The sequence below is a fragment of the Talpa europaea genome, assembly GCF_964194135.1.
Source record: "Talpa europaea genome assembly, chromosome: 1".
Lineage (NCBI taxonomy): Eukaryota > Metazoa > Chordata > Mammalia > Eulipotyphla > Talpidae > Talpa > Talpa europaea.
The window spans coordinates 92,222,009-92,241,875 of record NC_140073.1 but is presented as its reverse complement, the minus strand read 5'-3'; the positions used below and the strand labels follow the sequence as shown (position 1 = coordinate 92,241,875).

General features: G+C 34.1%; 1 protein-coding gene across 1 annotated transcript; it reads left to right on the top strand.

Annotated features, from left to right (window-relative positions):
* Nucleotides 1-5,767: 5,767 nt before the first annotated feature.
* LOC311176972 (methylmalonic aciduria and homocystinuria type D homolog, mitochondrial) lies at nucleotides 5,768-16,568 on the top strand (the record flags this gene model as incomplete). Its single annotated transcript, XM_084242650.1, has 6 exons — nucleotides 5,768-5,906; nucleotides 7,715-7,932; nucleotides 10,708-10,813; nucleotides 11,841-11,971; nucleotides 15,402-15,488; nucleotides 16,374-16,568. The coding sequence occupies exons 2-6, from the start codon at nucleotides 7,744-7,746 to the stop codon at nucleotides 16,566-16,568; spliced, it is 708 nt and encodes a 235-aa protein (XP_084098776.1). The 5' UTR covers nucleotides 5,768-5,906; nucleotides 7,715-7,743.
* Between the last annotated feature and the right edge of the window lie 3,299 nt (nucleotides 16,569-19,867).

Genomic DNA, 19,867 nt, shown 5'->3' with positions numbered 1-19,867 from the left:
CCTATTCTCAAGGGCCCCTGTGGCTGTCCTCGGCCGTCCTGTTACTGTCTTTATGCTCTTTTTCGCTTCCTCACCCTTCACCCGAACCTCTGCTCGGAGCTGTTGTCAGGCAGCCCTGATTTTTGTTAAAATACCTTCCTGGACCCTCAGGAGTCTGCCCTGACCACCGGCACCCCATCACCCGTCCGAGTTGTCTTCGGGGGGCACAAACCGAGAGGGTTTCGAGCTGCACGGTTTCCCCCCCACCCCGGCTGGGATCTGTGCCCGGTAGGGGTTGGGGGCGAATTCTGGCCGGGTTGGGCGGTGGGAGCGTTTCAGCTTTGGTCCTGTGAGGGTGGGAGCCCAGAGAGGAGGAGATGCGGGGTCTCACCCGAGCTCTCTGTGGTTAGACCTTAATCCGTCACTAGTCTTGTTTTGTTTCGTCCTTTCCTCCCAGGAATAACTTTGCAAAAGGAAGGCTATTTTTCGTCTGCCCTCTCCGGTAGAAATGGCCAATGTGAGTAAATTAGTCTCTTAAAGAAACGCCTTAGCAGACTAGTTTGGGAACTTGGTAGGACGTGGAGGGGCGGGTGTAATTGTGATGGCCCTGACAGCAGAATGTTTCTCGTGATTGGACAGCGTACCAAAAATGTCAAGGGAAGCAAGGGTTGTGAAATTGTGTGCGCTTGGAAAGTGGTTTGATCATATATTCTTTTTAGTACACACATGCTTGTTTCTAAAATTCAACTTTAGGAATAAATTAGTGCCAGCATCCTTTCAATACTTTTAAAGACATTTCAGTAACTATTTAGAATCTGTTTGTGGGCTGCCTTTTTTCTCCTCTGGTTAGCTTAACTCAAGCATTTTGTAACAGTTTGGGTACAGGAAGTAACCGTCCAAACTGTACAAAATGAGAGCAAGAGGTGTTATTCACATAGGCCAGTGATATTTACTCACTGTGTTTACTCACAGCCTACCTTAAGGAGTTCATGTAATAGAGGACGTAAGAATACATGAAAACAGCTGCAATAAAAAGTACTCGTTTTAGTTCTTTTGTTTAGTAAAAAATACTAATTTTTAAAAAGCTACATACACAAAGGTGCAAAGCAGATTCAGAGCTTTGTGGAAAGGGGGAAGTAGGGATTCAGGATCTCTTCACTGAGAAGCATTTAATTTTGAAAGATGGGTGGGCTTTAGGTAATCGGAGGTTTGGTGGGAAGAACTGGAAGTATATTCAGAGACATCCCAGCTTGCAAAAATCATTAATTCCAGTTCTATCTCCCTGAGTGCAAAATGTGTGAAGGAGATAAGTGGGAAATAGAGTTGTATTGTGGAGTTTGCATTAAGTAACAACGAGCCGTGAATCCCAACTTCAACAGTTTATTATTTATATTTTAAGTTGTGGTGATTTAATCAGAATGTTATCTTAGGAAAATAAATTTGTCAGCAATTAGTCAGGATGGTATTCCTATAACGGAGCATGCTATATTAAGTGAAAGTCTAATGTTCTGACTATAGAAACAACTTAAAAATGGGCATTGAGCAATTTGCAGCAACATGGATGGAGCTGGAAGGGATCATACTCAGCGAAATAAGCCAGAAAGAAAAAGAAAAATACCGGATGGTCTCATTCTTAGCAGGAATCTAGAAAACTTAAATAAGGGACCAGGAAAATGAATATTTATAAGAAAGTGAAAATCACAATCAGCAAACAATTATGAACCAGAGACACTCTGTGGGGGTTGGGGAGCAGAGAGGGGAGGGATTGGGGTCAAAATAAGGGGGTTGCAATTGTATGGGGAATATAAAAATAAAATTTATTTGTAAAAAATAAATAAATAAAAGGGGAAAAAATGGGCATTGATCTTTGTAAGGTGAATTTTCACTTGGCCTTAACCACAGAAAGGAAATGTTGGGAAAGAAGGATGTGTTATTCTTCAAAGGAAAAACGTTAAAGTAGAATAGATGCTTTTCTCTTGATTTAAATAATTTGTCAGCTTCAGTGGGGTGAATATTTTGAAAGATACTTTTAAAATTCAATTTTATTGTTATGAAGGTGTTTATATAATACATATTTCGATTAAAAAATTCAAATATATTTTTAAAAACTTGTTAGATTATATGCATTGTAAAGGCTGAATGGATATCAGAAATTATGTCACTAATTTAGTTAGTGTGCATAACAGGTCGTAAATTCCCAAGTTTCAGAGGCTAGGCAAGTAAATTTAAAAACCTTGATGTGGATCAAACAAATACTAATTTCTGATATAAAAAGATCAGCCTTTTCTTAGCCATGGTGATTTGTTGCTAATGCCAGTGAGGAATGTGAATCCAGTTCTGCCAAATCTTCTGGGTTTTCAAGAACAGCCAAAAATATTCATTTTTGTGTGAAATATTGAAATTTCCTAGTGTTTATACCCAATTCAAATTTATAGTAAGACTGAACCACACAAAATGTCTGAGGATGGATATGAATGCGTTTCATAGATGACCAGTTTCAGTCTTTGGTATATACTTTATTTTCCCCTCACGTGAACAAAAAGCAGGAGTTAACCCTAAGACAGTACCTAAAAGGCTGATTCTCTTCATATACTAATAAGGATTTTATAATTAAATCTTAATAGCCTGTCATCTTCCCAAATCTTGAATCCTGCATTTGTTTAAAGTTAGTCATGTGTAAAATAGCATTTTTACTCTTGAACTAAAATAAACTGGCTATTCTAATTATTGTGTTCTTTGTTGACTGTCACTTTAAATTATTAACCAGGCTAACCCAAAGTTGTAAAATCTAACAAGATTGCACAAAGTATTCCATTTTTGTAATAAAAGATTTAAGAATCAAAAAGTAAGATTTGAAAATAATTTGTACTGTTACCATTTGTCCCTTCAGTGGGCAAATTAAGTGCTACAATAATTATTTTCCATAAATATGAAACTTGGTGATATGATGTTCTTAGACAGGAAACAAAACTCACACTTTTATATAAATGTTGAAATGTTTACCATCAAGAAAAAATCTCAGTACATATTTTGGTACTCAGAGACTAAAATAATCATTTAAAATATGAAGTAATTTCTTAAATAATTTGGAAAAACTTTAATTTTACCTGTGAAGCGATGTGAAGGATCACAAATCTTATTTAATAATCAAACTAATAAGAATGGTATGTAGATAGAAAAAAAAAGGGATGTAGAAATGTTAGGGAGTAGGTAAAACAATGCTTATAAAGCACTTACCACGTGACTTCACTTACAATAACTAATGTGTATTGATTATTTATTATTATATGCTTTTTTTTTTTAATAGAGGCATGCTTTATTTATTTGTTTGCTGGTTTGTTTGTTTGTTTTTTGTTTATACATGCACTGGGTACAGTCAGAAGCGCGGGAGGGTGAGAGAATTCACCAGAGCCAGAGCGGGGAGCAGAGCAGGCAGAAGGACCGAAGTACACTGCTGAGGGGAGCAGCGGGCGGCAGGAGAGGTCTGCGCGCCATGTGGGACCCTCCTGTGGTGGCCGGGGAGCAGCCGGGGATCGAACCGGCGCCGCAGAGGCCGCGGGCAGCTTCGCAACCCAGCGCTCAACCGCTGCGCCACCGGGGAGGCCCTATTATATGCTTTTATTGCCTGTCTCAGATAATCTCTTGGTGAGACTCTTCCTGTTTTGCTCCTTTGCTCAAAATATTTTGGGAATATTAAATGGCCTCTAGATCCTATAGTATATTCTGTTGAATGTCCTCGATTATAAAGGTAAATTTATAAAACACCCAAAAAATCTGAGTTTGTCTAGTAGGTGAAACACCTAGTGAGTACCATTTTTGTCTCTTTAGGCAGGTTGGGTACACACACCAAGGGAAAATACTTAAATTTTCAGGTGGGCAGACGGCTCCAGAGTCAGTCCTTGCACCTTGGATACACATAAGGGAGGTTATTTATCCAAGTCTTGAAGAAAGAATTGGAACTTGCCAGGCCTGGAAGAGAGGGGAAAGGGCATCTTAACTGAACAAGTCTTGTGACAGTGTAAAAGAAGGCAGAGAAATATGGATTATGTTAGATGAATGTGATGTGCATAAAGAATGGAGTAAAGAAGGGGAGTATAAAGTTAGTAGGAAATTATGTAGAGACCTAGAAAGATCAGGTGGGATGTTCTCTCTTACTTAGTTGAGAAGTAAAGTTGGGAAGAACACATGGGTTAGATTTCAGAATACTATGTGAAAGGGGAAAAGAGTAATTCTGAAGTATCAAATAGCTAAACTATTTCAACATCCTATTAAACTAGTTTTCATACCATCTTTCTAATACTACTACAATCCATTCTACACAGCATCCTTAGTGGTACATTTCTTAAAACACCCCTCAGATTAAAACTGATTTATCTTGATGTAAGCCCTGCACATCAACTGTAAAATCTTTTATAGTTGCCCACAAGTTAACTTTCAATCCTGTTTTTTTACTATATATATACTGTATATACTCCCTTGTGCCCACCCTTATTGAACTTGTCAGTCTTCTAAGTATACCTTTTATGACTTGACTTTTGTTCCTGAAAGTTACTCATTTTTTTTTTTAAAGATTTGTTTACTTATTTATGCAAGCACTGGGTACAGTTAGAAGCACGGAAGGTGAGAGAATTTACCAGAGCCAGAGTGGAGAATAGAACAGGCAGAGTGACGAAGTACACTGCTGAGTGGAGCAGCAGGTGGCAGGAAAGGTCTGCGTGCCATGTGGGACCCTCACCCAGTGCCTGGGGATCGAACTGGTGCTGCAGAGGCTGCGGGCAGCTTCGCAACCCAGCGCTCAACCGCTGCGCCAACGGGGAGGCCCAAAAGTTACTCATTAAAGTGAACTTTCTCCCAGCAAATTTCTTCAAAACCTTTTATATCCCCCATGAAACTTTTTCTCTCACCCCAGGGGTCTCTTAACTGTTCAAATCTTTTCATACCATTTCATAGATAATATGGTATTTGTTCTTACATCTTTCCACTAAATTAGAAGTCAGGTTTGTTGTTGTTTTTTTAACATAACCAGATAATACATATTTTAGGCTTTGTGGGCCATCTTTGTGAAGCTACTTTACTCTGCCATTGTGGATAGGCAAGTGTGTGTGGCTGTGTTACAGTAAAACTTTATTTGCCAAAAAACTGTGTAACTGTGTTACGAAGGCTTTCATTAAATTATTCTAACCCAATTATTTGGCTAAAAATTTATGCATCAAAAATACACAGCAGATGCACATTATTCCATTATAACTGACCTCACAGACTAGGAAATAAACATAGAAAGAAAATGTACCACAAAGGCATAGACTAATATGAAGGAAAGAGGATATTGCATTAAAACCAAGAGGAAAGATGGCATGGGAAATAATTAGTAGTAAGACAAGAGAATTATAGCAGTAAGACAAGAATTAAAAAGTAAACAGGTTATAGCTAGAGAGGTTTTGAAAATTCTGTATTTTGAGGTTCCTTGGAGAATCATATTAGTTGTGCTACTTTTTTAGTGTATTTACTAAATACGGCCACTCGTAGAGATTTCCATTCTCTCAAATGTGGCACCCCTAATTCTGGCCTTTGTTGAAGAAAGGCTTACACCTTTACCAAAAGTAATTTACTGTTCTTTATTCATGTTTATTTATAAAATTATAAATACATACAATTGTTGAATGTAATGATAGGTGCTTAGTAACAATAGAATAAATGTTAACTTTCAAGAGTTAGCCAGAGATTGTCTATGTAAGTATAACATATCTAGAACAAATCATTGTAACTTTTGTGTCGTTTGTAGGTGCTCTGTAATAGAGCCAGACTGGTTTCCTATCTCCCAGGATTTTGCTCTTTAGTTAAAAGGGTTGTCAATCCCAAAGCCTTTTCAACTGCAGGATCTTCAGGTTCTGATGAGTCTCATGTGGCCACTGCGCCTCCAGATATATGTAAGTAAATCTTATTCCTTTACTTAATCAATTTTCTCAAAATGTTTTGAACTCTTGCCTATGATATTCCTTCCTTAGGTTTTACATATTTTCTAAAGTTGTTATTTATCTCCTTGAAAATAAAATCAGAGTTCTGCCTTATGTATGTCAGAAAACTACAATATAAAAAAATAATAATTATTACTGGTTTTTAAAATTTATTTTCTTGAACTTTAAGTTTTAGTCGATCTTCCAAAACACACAGTCCTCCCTGAGCAAATCTTTTGATCTTATGAAACTGTTACTATTTTCTCCCCATTCTTTGCTGAATTTCTTAAATGTACCTGACACTTAATAATATTAGTGTTTATCAGTAAAATACCCACTATATGCAAAGTCAACCTCTTCTATCTAATCCATTTTATACACTACTATCATACTAATCATTCTCAAATATTTTAATCTTGGCACTTCTTTGATAAGCCTTGGTTATCTCTCACTGCTTTCAGTAACAGTCCCCAAATTATCCTCAATCTATAAATCATTGTTCATGGTCTAAAAAAAAATATTTTTTGTTTTATGATTAGGTAAATTGGAGAAATGCTATGTTACTATCTTGAAGGTTTATGATGCACACTAAAATATTTATTGAAATACTAAAGAGTGCTAGTAGAACCTATCTCATGCAGCACGTTACTTAAAATGTAAGTTCATTTCAGCATTCAAAGAGTCATCTTGTCAGTTTTCTTTTATAATGCCATCTCTGATTACTCTCCTACTCATAGCATCTGAAGGCTAAACATATCGATATAAGTATCATAAATGAAAGATTTTCACAATATGTAAAGGATTTGTATCCTAAATATATAAAGAATTTTTATAGATCCGTAGGAAAAAGACAACCCAGTAGAAAACCAAACTCTTAAAATGACCAGAAAACATGAAAATATGTGCAAATCCACTATTAATAGGGGGTATTAATTTTCTTTAAAGTGAAACTAAATTTGTAAAAATTATTTGTCAAAAAATAGCTAATATGTTTTAGCTTGTGAACTCACACCAGTCAGTTACTAGTAGCTATCTATGTGTATTCCTCAGTATGATCTCAGACACAGCATGATCTGGGAGCTTGTTAGAAATGGACTCTTAAGCCCTCACTCCAGACCTACTCATAAAAATCAGAAATGATTCTTAAATACTTAAAAAGTTTGAGAAGTAGTGGGCTAGAATGTTTGGATTGAGAATTATAAGTTAGTGTCTGAGTTCTGCAGGAAAGAATTCATAATGATGGATGATATGTTATAGGTATAAAAGAACTATATACTGGCATTTATGATGTAAGAACAGGAAATACAGACAATGTTATTATCAGCCATTCTGTTTGGTCAGGTATTAAAAACTATTTTTGTTGCCACCTGCTATGTGCAGAATCATCCTTTTTTCTAAATCAAATTCCTGCTCTTGAGTACTTCTTTAATTTTCTGCCAAAATATTTTCTGAATCTTTTTGGATTTTTCACAAGTTAAGATACTTAAGCCTATATTTTTTCAGTTTACTATATTTTTATCAAGCATTGTATACTATGGACTATAATACTTAGTAGACTTATTTCCCTCATAATAGACTTCCCTGTGAACTGACAATTGGTTGCTCTGATTAGACTTTTGAAAATGACATGAAACTAATGTATAGTCAGACAAGAAAGTAAATTTCAAAGACCTATCCTTTCAGTAAAAAGTACTTAATTGTAAAAAAAAAGGCATTCTTTCAGTCAGTCAGTGCATTTGACTGTTAAAGAGAAAGTGATTGATTTTGTTGTTCCCCTTCAGGCTCTCGAACAGTCTGGCCTGATGAAACCATGGGACCATTTGGACCTCAGGATCAGAGATTCCAGCTCCCTGGGAACATAGGTTTTGATTGCCACCTCAATGGAACTGCGACACAGAGAAAAAAACAGGCTCATAAAACATTACCTGATGTTCTAGCAGAACCTCTGTCAACTGAAAGACATGAGTTTGTAATGGCACAATATGTAAATGAATTTCAGGTAAATTGTTACTATCATGTATTGTTTTTGTAACTGTTAATGTGTTAATTTGTTTACTGTAAGCATATCACTTTCATTGAAAAGCTGAAAAAAGGTAAATTCCAATACATACAAAAATAACACTTTTTTAACAGTTTTTTAAAATTTTGTGTTATAGGTACACTTTTTTACTTAATTTTACATTATCTTTTAGGGAGTTATTCCAAAATATCTTTTTTTTTTTTTTTTTTTCAAGATTTATTTATTTATTTATACAAGAACTGGGTGCAATCAGAAGCGTGGGAGAGTGAGAGAATTCACCAGAACCAGAGCAGGAAACAGAACAGGCAGAGTGACGAAATACACTGCTGAGGGGAGCAGCGGGCTCGGCAGGAGAGGTCTCTCAGCGCCATGTGGGACCCTCGCCGGTGGCTGGGGATCGAACCAGCGCTGCAGAGGCTGCGGGCAGCTTCACAGCCCAGCGCTCAACCGCTGAGCCACCAAAGGAGGCCCCCAAAATATCTTTTTTAATGGCTACTTTATTTCCTACATAGATAATTTTTTATGTCTGTATTAGAAGTTTAGATTCCCTGAATTTTACTTTTATAAATGGTAATCATAATTTGTATATAGACCAAATTCTGACTAGTTTTAAACTCCTGTAGTCATTGTAAAATTAAGAAAATTTGGAGAGTTCTAAAATTCTTTAGCTACAGTAACTAAAAAGGAAGACTTAGAAGTAGGTTTTTTAAAAAATCAATTTCTCAGGTTTTTTTTTTTTTTAAACTGAGTTTTAAAAATTGTCATTGCATAACGAAACACTTTCAATGAGTTTTTACTGGTTTTGAATCATTGCTCGCTCAAGTAGAAAGTAACATTCAATTCAGAGTTTCTATCACAGCCCTGACCCACAGTCATTTTTCACATTTCTACATAGTTTTAGACTGAGTTTCGATCAAAGCCATAATATTAAAAGCAACAACCTCTTATAATTTTTAGGGTTATACTAATTAACATAGTTGATCTCAAGAAGTTGATTTCTTCTCAGTCGTATCGGCTCCTTCTCTGTACCAATTACTTGATATACCCCATACAGTTCTGTTCATTCTCTCTATACTATTTCCTGATCAGTATAGACTTTTGACTTCCTCCAGACTTTTGAAAATTCCTAAATTAGTATATCTATTTCTGACATTTCTAGTCCTGTATATATATCTGCCTGCTAAATGTTTTTATCTAAATGTCTCATAAGTTCCCACACTTTACAAGTCTAATACTGATTAGTTTTTTTCTCTCAAAACCTGTTTTTTACTCCCATATTATCAGTAATATAAATGACTTAGCCATTTTCACACTGTGCCAAGATAAAATTATAGTCCTAGCCTTGACTTCTCTCTCCATCATACCGCCAAATGACAAAATAGCATTGCTTCTATCTGTTAAGTAGCTGTTAAATCATTTGTGTCTTTTCAGCTTTTACAAATAGTACTAGAGTTCAAGGCCACCTTCCCTAGCATGGATTCTTAGAGGTATTATAATGGACTGTGGAAATAGAAGAAATCTGAATCCAAAGTTTAGCTCTGCAATTTACTTAATTTTGTGATCTTGAGATGGTTACTTAACCTTTCAGAACCTTTATATCTTTATATGTAAAATGGGGATGATCATACCCTCTAGCCCATAAAATAGCTATGAAGATTAAGTGTAAAAATGTATACTTAAGTAGAGTTAGTGATCTGTAAATACTGGTCGTTACTGTCACCTGCTTCTCTTCATTTCCTACTACCACAGTAATACTACTAATTGTGTTTTATATCTGATCTTGTTATTCCTCACTACTTATAGACTAAAGTAAAAATTTTGTAGTGACAAATAGCTTCCAACAATTTGATTCCTTATCTTTCCCAACTTACCTTTCACTACTTCCTACTCTTTTGCACTCTACACAGCATATTTTGGGGTCTTTTTTGTTCGTTCGTTTTTTAATTGCATCTTTCTCTTTGGCCGTTGCATACCTTTCCACTATTATTACCTCTTGATATCTCTTGATGGACAGTTTCCTCCTGATTTAGTAATCTGTATTCCACCTTTTCTTTACCTATCAGACATATGTATTAATTAACAAATGGGTCAAATATAATATCAACTTTTTCTGTGTTCTCTCAGAAAAGCTACTTTCTTCCCCATCTCTACTGCCAGAAAGTATTCTTCGTAACTCTCTACAGCTTTTCGTATTGAATTGTATTTGTTTATTCATGCTGTTTTTCTTACAGTAGATCTGAAATGCCTATACATCTGATTTAACATTGTATTGGCTGCTTTTGTCATAGTATCTGATGTAGGTGCCCAATAAATTTCAGTTGAATAAAAGCCTTAAGCGCTTCTTGTCAGAGAAGCTGTATGTGACATCGTGTTATTTTTGTAAATTGGTGTTATATCCCCATTTTCCAGGTTACAAAACAAAGGAAAGGCTATTAAGATATTATCATAAAATATTAGAAGAGATAACACAGTAAAACATAGTTACGGCATTTTAGTTTCTTAGACAACTGCTGTTTATAGGAAGTTTTACAATATCAGTATATTTCTACATTCATGTTGTGTTTTGTCAGAACATTTCTTAATTTTCAAATCTTCTACTCATCAGAGTTTGAGTTTATAAGAAAACACTCTTACCGTAGCACCAGTTAGATTAGTGTGATAATAAAATCTTTGTAGGGAAGACAAGTTTCTAACAGGCAAGATATTTTATTTGTGCTCCAGATTTTGTTTACTTATGTTTCTTATTTCCTGTAGAATAATGATGCACCTATTGAACAAGAAATCAACAGTGCAGAAACTTACTTTGAAAGTGCCAAAGTAGAGTGTGCAATCCAAACATGTCCAGAATTGCTACGAAGAGGTAGGCTCTACTTTAGATACTTTTACACTGATGTGTATTAGATACTTTAGATACTTTTACACTGATGTGTAGTTTTGTAATATGTTGACTAATACACTTAGCAATTGTAATGCTCTGTAACTTGATCTGGCTGGAGGTGATTAAATGAGGAAGATAAAGACTTTCAGATGTTTACCAACATCTGACTTCATGCTGCCTTAGATAGGAACAATAGAATTTTTAGTAATTTTTTTCCTAAAGTTTAAGCCATTCTACTTCTGGGTGATTGTTATCGCTATAATTTCATGAGCTAATAAATAAAACAGAAAAATCTTAATAATAAACTTTTTTATGTGATAATTTTTTTTATTGCATCATTGTTCATTTTTGCATAGTATTTGATTTCTACCCTCAGGTATAGTCCCCATAAATCTCCCATCCCACCCATGAACCCTCACCATAGTTTCTTGTGCTCTCCCCTCTCCTGTCTTGATTCCTCTCCCTCTCCCTGCCGTATAGCTCAGATCTATAGTTTGCCTACAAGTTTTGTCATTTTTTTGACACTTTGTTCAGTTTTCCTATATCCCTCTGATAAGTGAAACCATCCAATAATATCTACACAATTGAGTAATACTCAGCAATCAAAAAAGATAAACTCATGCCATTCGCAGCAACAGGGATAGAGTTGGAAGGGATTTGCTCAGTGGAATATTATAAGTCAGAAGAGAAAAAAATATCGGATGGTTTCCTTACAGGAGGAATATAGGAAGCCAAACAAAGTGTCAAAAGCAAAAAACTTTTTAATCACAAGAACTATAACTTATAAATTGATCTTCAGTTTGTAGAAAGTAGTATGTCAGTTCATCCAACAAGAACAGAACTAAATCAAAACTAAGTTCATTTTGCCCTTTTCAAAGATAATAAAATGAAATCTAACTTGGTACCAGAATAACATAATCATTTGTCTAAAGAATTTTTTATGCACTCTTTCTTTTTTAAAAAACCAAATTGCTTTCTCCCTGAGGTTGGTATTCTTATTTCTTTGTAGATTTTGAATCACTGTTTCCAGAAGTGGCCACCAACAAACTGATGATTCTAACTGTGACACAGAAAACTAATAATGACATGACTGTTTGGAGTGAGGAAGTGGAAAATGAAAGAGAGCTGCTCCTAGAAAAGGTAATTCTTTCAATTGCAGACAATTTAACTGTATAACCTTAGTGCAGTTTTAAATGAACCAATGTACTAAAACGGTGAGTGTCTTTTTAGCCTTTATTCCTTTTCTACTGATAGCTTTTATTACTGAAAGATATATGCTTTCTAAAACTAAAAAATACCAGTGTTCTTTTTTTTTTAGTGTCTTTGAAAAACTTAGATTCAGCCTAATACTTGATTTTTTTTAATTTATATCTATTTCAAGAAATTTGGGAAATACAGTAAAAAATAACAAAAAGGTAATACAAACTCATCATATACCTTTCCTTTTCATCTTCCATATCTCTTTTTTTTTTTAAATCATATCGTGTCAAGTAAAAAATGAAAATTTCCCAACCTTCTTCAGGAAGTAAATGTAACAGTACATAGTATAGTATATAGTATTTTAACCTGAATATATCTTTTGTTACCTTTCCAAAACATTACATATAGATAACATTTCATTCTTTGTAAGTCTGGATCAGTATTACGTTGGATGGACAAACCATAAATGTTTAAATTAATTAAAAATTTCCTCAATAATTAATAAGTTGTAAATCAATCTTTTGCTAAGTAGGCACTGAATATACTTGTATATATGTTTTTGTGCACACACTTTTGACCTTGCATATTCCTAAAACAGGGAATTGCTAAATCAAGAGGTACATGTATTTAAAATGTTCATAGATGCTGCTAGTTTGCCCACTGAAAAGACTGATACGATTTCATTTTTACCAACTGAGAAATGATACATGATTAAAATATTTTATTTAAAAACTATATAATTATTTCTCCAAGAGTTTAATACTGTGTTACATCAATTTCATTGTCTTAAGGATAAGATAGAAAGGGTTATTCTTTTGGTTGTATGACGGGTTACAAATAATTCACTTGAGTACCTTAGCTAACTATAGTGGAAAATTCCTTTTACTAATTTCTATGGAGGATAATGTTAGGAATTATATTTTCTTTCAAATTGGATGTATTTTTCTCTCATTTTGCAAAAATACATTAGAAGTTACATTCTCAACAGTATTTTATGATAAATGACTTCACACTTCACTCACAGCTTTACTTACAAATTTTATGTAGTTAACAATCATGAGTAAGTTATATACTAGTTAACAAGTTACAGTGAGGCATAAGATTGTCTCTGATTTTAAAGAGCTATGAATTTAGAGTTGAAATTTAATGACAATCTATAAACATTTTGTTTGCATATTATAATTAACATTGCATATTATGTTAATATATAATATAAATATTTCTATTTACATTTTAAGATAATATTTAGTAAATGCATATTTACTGCTGCCATTTAGTTGCTAGAGAACTCTCACATATGTATTTCATTAGTGGTCCTAACTTAGATTCAGAACCTCATTTGATACTAACCCTACTATAGTTTGTAGGTGAGTTTTCTGTGATCAGTTGCAGGGCTTTTAAATGGCAACATAAATTGCCACGTTATTTTTTAATTTTATAATGACTACAACTCTTATTTTGCATTCTATTTAAGAGCTGACATGCCAACGAGGTATTTTGTCTTAAGGTTTAAATGTATTCTCATTTTTTCCAGCAGATGTCAGTGTTTGCTGTTGATAAACAGAAACCTTTAGAAGAAAAACTTACTCTTTTTGCAATTGTTTGGGATTCTTCTTTTCTTTGAAAACATTTAATTGCATTGTTTGCTCATTATTGTTTTGTGTATGACAGTTTAATTTGTTCATGAAATTGGTATCTTTTGTAAACCATATTCAGTAGTTTTCTTATTTTAAGCATTGTGCAGGTTAATGAAATACAGCTATCAGTGTATATATTAAGTATGAATATAACCTAAAGAATATAGCATTATCTTAATACTTTTCATTAGTTTATGAGCTTAAGTTAAATACCTCCATAGCAGAGTTAGCAAATTTTTTCTGTAAAGAGCCAGATAGTAAGTATATGGGTTTGTCCATAGGGTCTCAGCTACTCCACCCTCATACTGTAAGGTAAGTAAAGATGACATGCAATTGAACAGACAAGGCAGTGTTCCAATAAAATTACTTACACAAACAGGTAGTCAGCCAGGCCTGGCTCTTGGTCTTCAGCTTACTAACCGCTTAGTTAGGATATGACCCTTCCTGGACTTTGGAGGTTCTCAGCTGAATTCCAGAGGTGCTCTGAGAGGTCTCTTTACTCTGGGTGGGCCAGCATTCCATGTTATCTAGCACTGTAGAACCTCTAAAAATCACTGTTCAGCTCTCAGCACTGCAGCTGACATGTGCTATAATTCTTGTTGGAATCTCGCCTTGTGTGTGCACAGTTCAGCCCTTGTTATAGAACCAGGGTGAATTGCTCTGCAGACTATTTGGAATATATCACCCCACAAATTCCAGCTGCATCAGCACTCCAGAACTCTTGCTTTCTATCTGTACTCAGCCTACTGATACTACACTGTGTGGACTCCACTTCTTTGCCCTGCAACAGGAAAGTGTCCTCAGGCAGAAAGCTGGAGCAAATATGTGGGTCACCTCATTTGTTTCCATTCTTTAAAGATTACAGTTTTGTCCGACTGTTGTTGAAAGTCTAAAAATAGTCACCACATATATTTTAGTCATATTTTTGTTTTCAGCAAATGATAGGTTTGATACATGTTACTCTTGTGACTGGAAAGGAAACTATGCCCCTGTTTTTGAACATTTATGGTCTTTATTTTTTTAACATTCTAATGTGATTCCAAACTTGTACTGTTTTTTGTTTTGTTTTTTTTTTTCACGCATAGAGTTCTCATAAAGCTAACAAAAGCATCTTAGAAATTAGGATGGTAAAGTCTAATTCTCACAGGTGGTATGTAATGATTATATATTGTACAGAAGATACAGAGGGCTATGTAGTGCCAAGTATCCTGTAAAACTTATACCTTATTTATCCATTCTGTTGCTTTTATGTGCCTTTTTAGAAGTATTTCATGAGTATGTGAGTATATAAATATGTTTTTGAAGGACACACAATATATTTTTAAACAACTTTCATTCAAAGTAATGATGGTTTATGTCTGTTCATGAACATTTTGTATTCCCTTTGTTATTTCTAATAATTCCATAATGATACAAAATAAAAGCTATAGTTTACAATATATGACAAATTTTTGGAGTTAATAGCACACAAATGATAAAATAGTCCCTAAAGCTAGAAATAATTTACAAGAAAAAAATATGCAATTTAGACTTTTTGAAAGAAATTAAAGTATATAGGAACCATTAATCTTTGGACTGTTGAAAATAACCTTATGGATTTACAGTCTTAATTTATCACTACTATTAATTTTTTATTGATCTTAATTCTTTATCTAAAGCAAAAGATATTTTAAATGAATAAAATCTGTAGTGATACTATGTTGATCATATTATTTGTATCTTTTTCTGTGTAGTTCATCAGTGGTGCTAAGGAAATCTGCTATGCTCTTCGAGCTGAAGGCTATTGGGCTGACTTCATTGACCCATCATCTGGTTTAGCGGTGAGTAATTTAATACATTTTGAAAGCCAGATTATATGATTTGAAATAAGAAGTGTTTTTAATTATAAAATGTCTATAATTACAACATTTGTAAACATAGGACACTTAAGACATTTTTAAAAACCTCAGAATTTTATCCAAAGAAGTAACACTTGCAGTCACTGCAGTGTTGCAGTCATACTTTGAGGGACCTCTAACATTCAGTTACCTTACTTCATCCTTTTAAATTGTTTTATTAAATACAGTTAATGATTTTCATCCTCCCTAGTAGATATTATTTATTTATATTGAATTAGTTTACTAGTAGTTGACAGCTGGCAATCAATAGTTTCTTTAAGGAAGAAACAATTATTTTTAGAATTAAGAAACTATGATGACAAAAAAATGTCTAGAAAAAGTAACTGGCAATTAACAAAGTTTTACTTTGAGAAAATAGCTAAACCACTGGGTAGTTGCTTTTAAAATTCTGGTATATCTTTAATTTATAAACTAATAAAAAATTTTAATCTAGAATAGGAATGAATATATACTGTTTTTTTCTCAGAGTCAAGGAAAATATGGTATAAACTAGAAATGAAACATTGACTCTGGTTTTAGTTTCTTATCTTAAAACTCATGAAGCTGAGCCATAGATTTCTATCTGAAGTTTATCCCATCCTTAATGGTCATGCAATATTAGGCATTTGGTTTTAGATGACATGAAATTTGCTAGATCATTCCTTTTGCATTTCCTGAATACATAGGTATTAAGGGGAACAGAGGTGGTATTAGAGCAACTTAGGTGTTGATGTGCCCTTTTTTATTTTTTATGTTCAGTTGGCAAAAGAAGTATTACTCTGTCTTTCTTACTGATGAAAATATGACTTCAATTTATATTTCCTCCAGTTTTTTGGACCATATACAAACAACACTCTTTTTGAAACAGATGAACGCTACCGACATTTAGGATTCTTTGTTGATGATCTTGGCTGCTGTAAAGTGATTCGTCATAGTCTCTGGGGTACCCATGTGTTTGTAGGAAGTATCTTCACTAATGCAACACCAGACAGCCATATTATGAAGAAATTAAGTGGAAACTAGCAGTAATGTCAATTTATTTGCTATACTATTTGAATATACCATCTGGGTTGATCTATAAACACTTGTCAAAGACTTCAGTGTTTAAAATTATTTCTAGGTATTTATTTCAACATTTACAAATTTTAACATTTATGAATTTGGCAAGTGGTTAGTGATTTTTAAATCTCAAATGGTCATTTATGTTATTAAATATGCATTGAACCAATATATATTGTACAGAAAAAGATAATCAACATGTAACCAGGGTATGATCTCCTATTGTTATTTCCCCCCTTAATGGAAAAACCTATTCTAATTATTTTTTCCCAAAAATAAATCACACATTTGGTCATGATATGTGTGTTTTCATTGCAGTATTTAAAATATAGTTCTTAAAAATTCTTTTTTTTTTTTTTTTTAATTTTCTAGAGGCATGTCTTATTTATTTATTTATTTATTATTTGTTTGTTTGTTTGGTTTATACATGCACTGGGTACAGTCAGAAGCGCGGGAGGGTGAGAGAATTCACCAGAGCCAGAGCGGGGAGCAGAGCAGGCAGAAGGACCGAAGTACACTGCTGAGGGGAGCAGCGGGCGGCAGGAGAGGTCTGCTCGCCATGTGGGACCCTCCTCCGGTGGCCGGGGAGCAGCCGGGGATCGAACCGGCTGCAGAGGCTGCAGGCAGCTTCGCAACCCAGCGCTCAACTGCTGCGCCACCGGGGAGGCCCTTAAAAATTCTTAAGTAATTATTTTTAAGTGCTTTAATAAATGTAATTTATAATTCTAGATACAGTATAGTTTGACTTTTTCAGATTTTCTTTTTTCTTTATCTGTTAAGTGATCTGTACCAGTTTGACTCTTACCTTGAAATAATGTATGTGCAGGAAAAAAAGAATTAGAAATACCACATCTTTATGTATGAAATGTATGAGTCTCGTTCATACTAAAAATATAATTCTTAATTCCTAGGTTACGATAGATAAATGTCACTTATTTTTAGACAAAACTATGCTTCAGCTCTAAATTATGTTTCTCCTATTTTAGTAAACTCTGATACTTTCAGAAATGCCTCTCTTGTGACAACTTATTTTTACAGTATTTTTAACTCAAAAATAATCTTTCATTTGTGAGGCTTGTGCAAAATAGGAACAGAAAAAAATTTCAGGAGAACCAAGTATCTGCTACCAAATGAATGTTTTCCTTTATTTTTGAAAGTTAAATGCCAGTTTTTAAAAAGAATATATAAAGATATTCAAATTTTTCATTAAGTTCACAATTTGACTTAAAACTCTTTCCATAGTTAATATGTAGCTTGATAATAAATGTGGCTTATGATTCAAAGTGTTAAGAGTTACAAATTTTTCATTATGAAAAGATGAAATAGTGATTCCTTAGCATTTTGAAACGAACTTATTGAAGGGGTGAGAGGGGGTGTGTGTGTGTGTGTTTGTGTGTGTGTGTATGTGCACATAAAAGTACACATTGTAAAACACAATAAATTTTCATGTATGGAACCAGCACCCAGATCAAAACTGAGTATTACTGGTACCTCAGAGGCTTATTTTGCTCCCTTCCAGACATTTTCTCCCTTCCCATACCCTTCCCAATGTAATCATGATCCTGATTTCTAACAACATAAATTGATTATATCATTTCTTTTGATGCTTTATATCTAAGAAACCATATAATATGTTCACTTTCGTATCTGGCTTCATTATGTGAGATTAATCCTTATTTTCTATAATTATAGATTCTTGTTTGCATAGTTTTAACCTTTGGAGTGATTCTGTTGGGTCACTTTTGCCCCCCGGGAAATTTGGCAATGTCTGGAGATATTTTTGATTGTTACAACTTTGGAGGTGGGAGATTCTATAGGCATCTAATAAGTGATGATGTTAAATACACCACAATGCAAAGGACAGCTCCCACAACATACTGCTTACTCAGCCATTTCCTCCCTCCCTGCTTGCACTATTCTTTGAAATGTGTTCCCTTGAAATGTCAGCCTTTCTTTAACATTCTGAAGTGCTATCTACTGGTTAAAAAGGATACTTCCCTATAGGTGGCTATGGCTAGGTACTGTATTCTAGGAAGTAATGGGGCTTATGTCATCTTATTTTCTAAGAGGATTTCCAGAAACAATATGAAAAGCAATAACTGCCAGTTAATTTTTTTTTTCTTCCCTGAAATGTTATGGCAAGTAATAGTTGCATCATATTCACTTAATCAGGACCATGTGAAGAAAATTCATAAAATTACTCATCTTAAACATAAATTTGTTAATTTTTCAAGTATGGCTAAGCTATTGAAATTGATATTAGACCTGTCACTGAAAAATTTGTCTTTATTAGTAAAATTACTATTTTGAGAAGAACTGAGTAATTATGATACAGAAGTTAAATGTTGGGAAAGGATCTTTCAGATCATATGATCCACATCCCTCTTACAAAGACAAAATGGGAAGCATAACACAAACTTGCATCAGGTCACACAACTAGTGTTAATACCCAGTGCAGGAATGTGACTGTAATTCAGATGTGTGTGTATGTGTTTGTGTCTGTGTTTATACATGTTTAAATATGCATATATAGATATATGTAATTTACTGGCTCTTCATGGTCATAAGTTTACTAAGTTATTAAAAACATCAAAAAGTTGCAGAAAATGAAGCTGAAAGAACTTTTCAGGTTAACTGATAGCTGACACATTTCATAGATAAGCTTAAGAATTCATGACAATTTCTTTAAAAATTTGCTGAAACATCTGAAAATTCACTTATAAGAGCTATATATTTCAGATGATAGTTCTCTGGCTTCAAGTTTGAAACCTCTATTCTTGGGCATCTCTTTTAACAACATAATCCTTGCGTTTGAATTCTGCTTTTGTCCCAACCCTATTCCTCTTGTGATTGGTTCTCTTGCTCCAAAGCACTATGTAAACCAGATAATTCCTTGTGGGATCTGTCTGGTACATTGCAAAATGTTTAGCAACATCCTTGGCCTCTACTCTGCATGCCAATAAGCAGCCCTTGCTCATGACAAAATGTCTCCAAATGTTGGCATTTTCCCCCAGGAGACAAAATGCTTACCTGAAAAAAAATGACCAGATGTCCTGTATTTTATCTGACAATGCTATCCCCAGTTGAGAAGCACTAAAGAAGGCGTTGTCTGACTTTAACCTTAATGATATATTTGAACATCCTGAGAGGACCTTTAAAGTTCTCATGATTTGATCCCTCCCAGATCAATAGATTGATTCCATTAAACTGATGAGGTTTAGGCATCATTTTTTTTAGGTTTCTCAGATGTTTCAGAAGTGCAG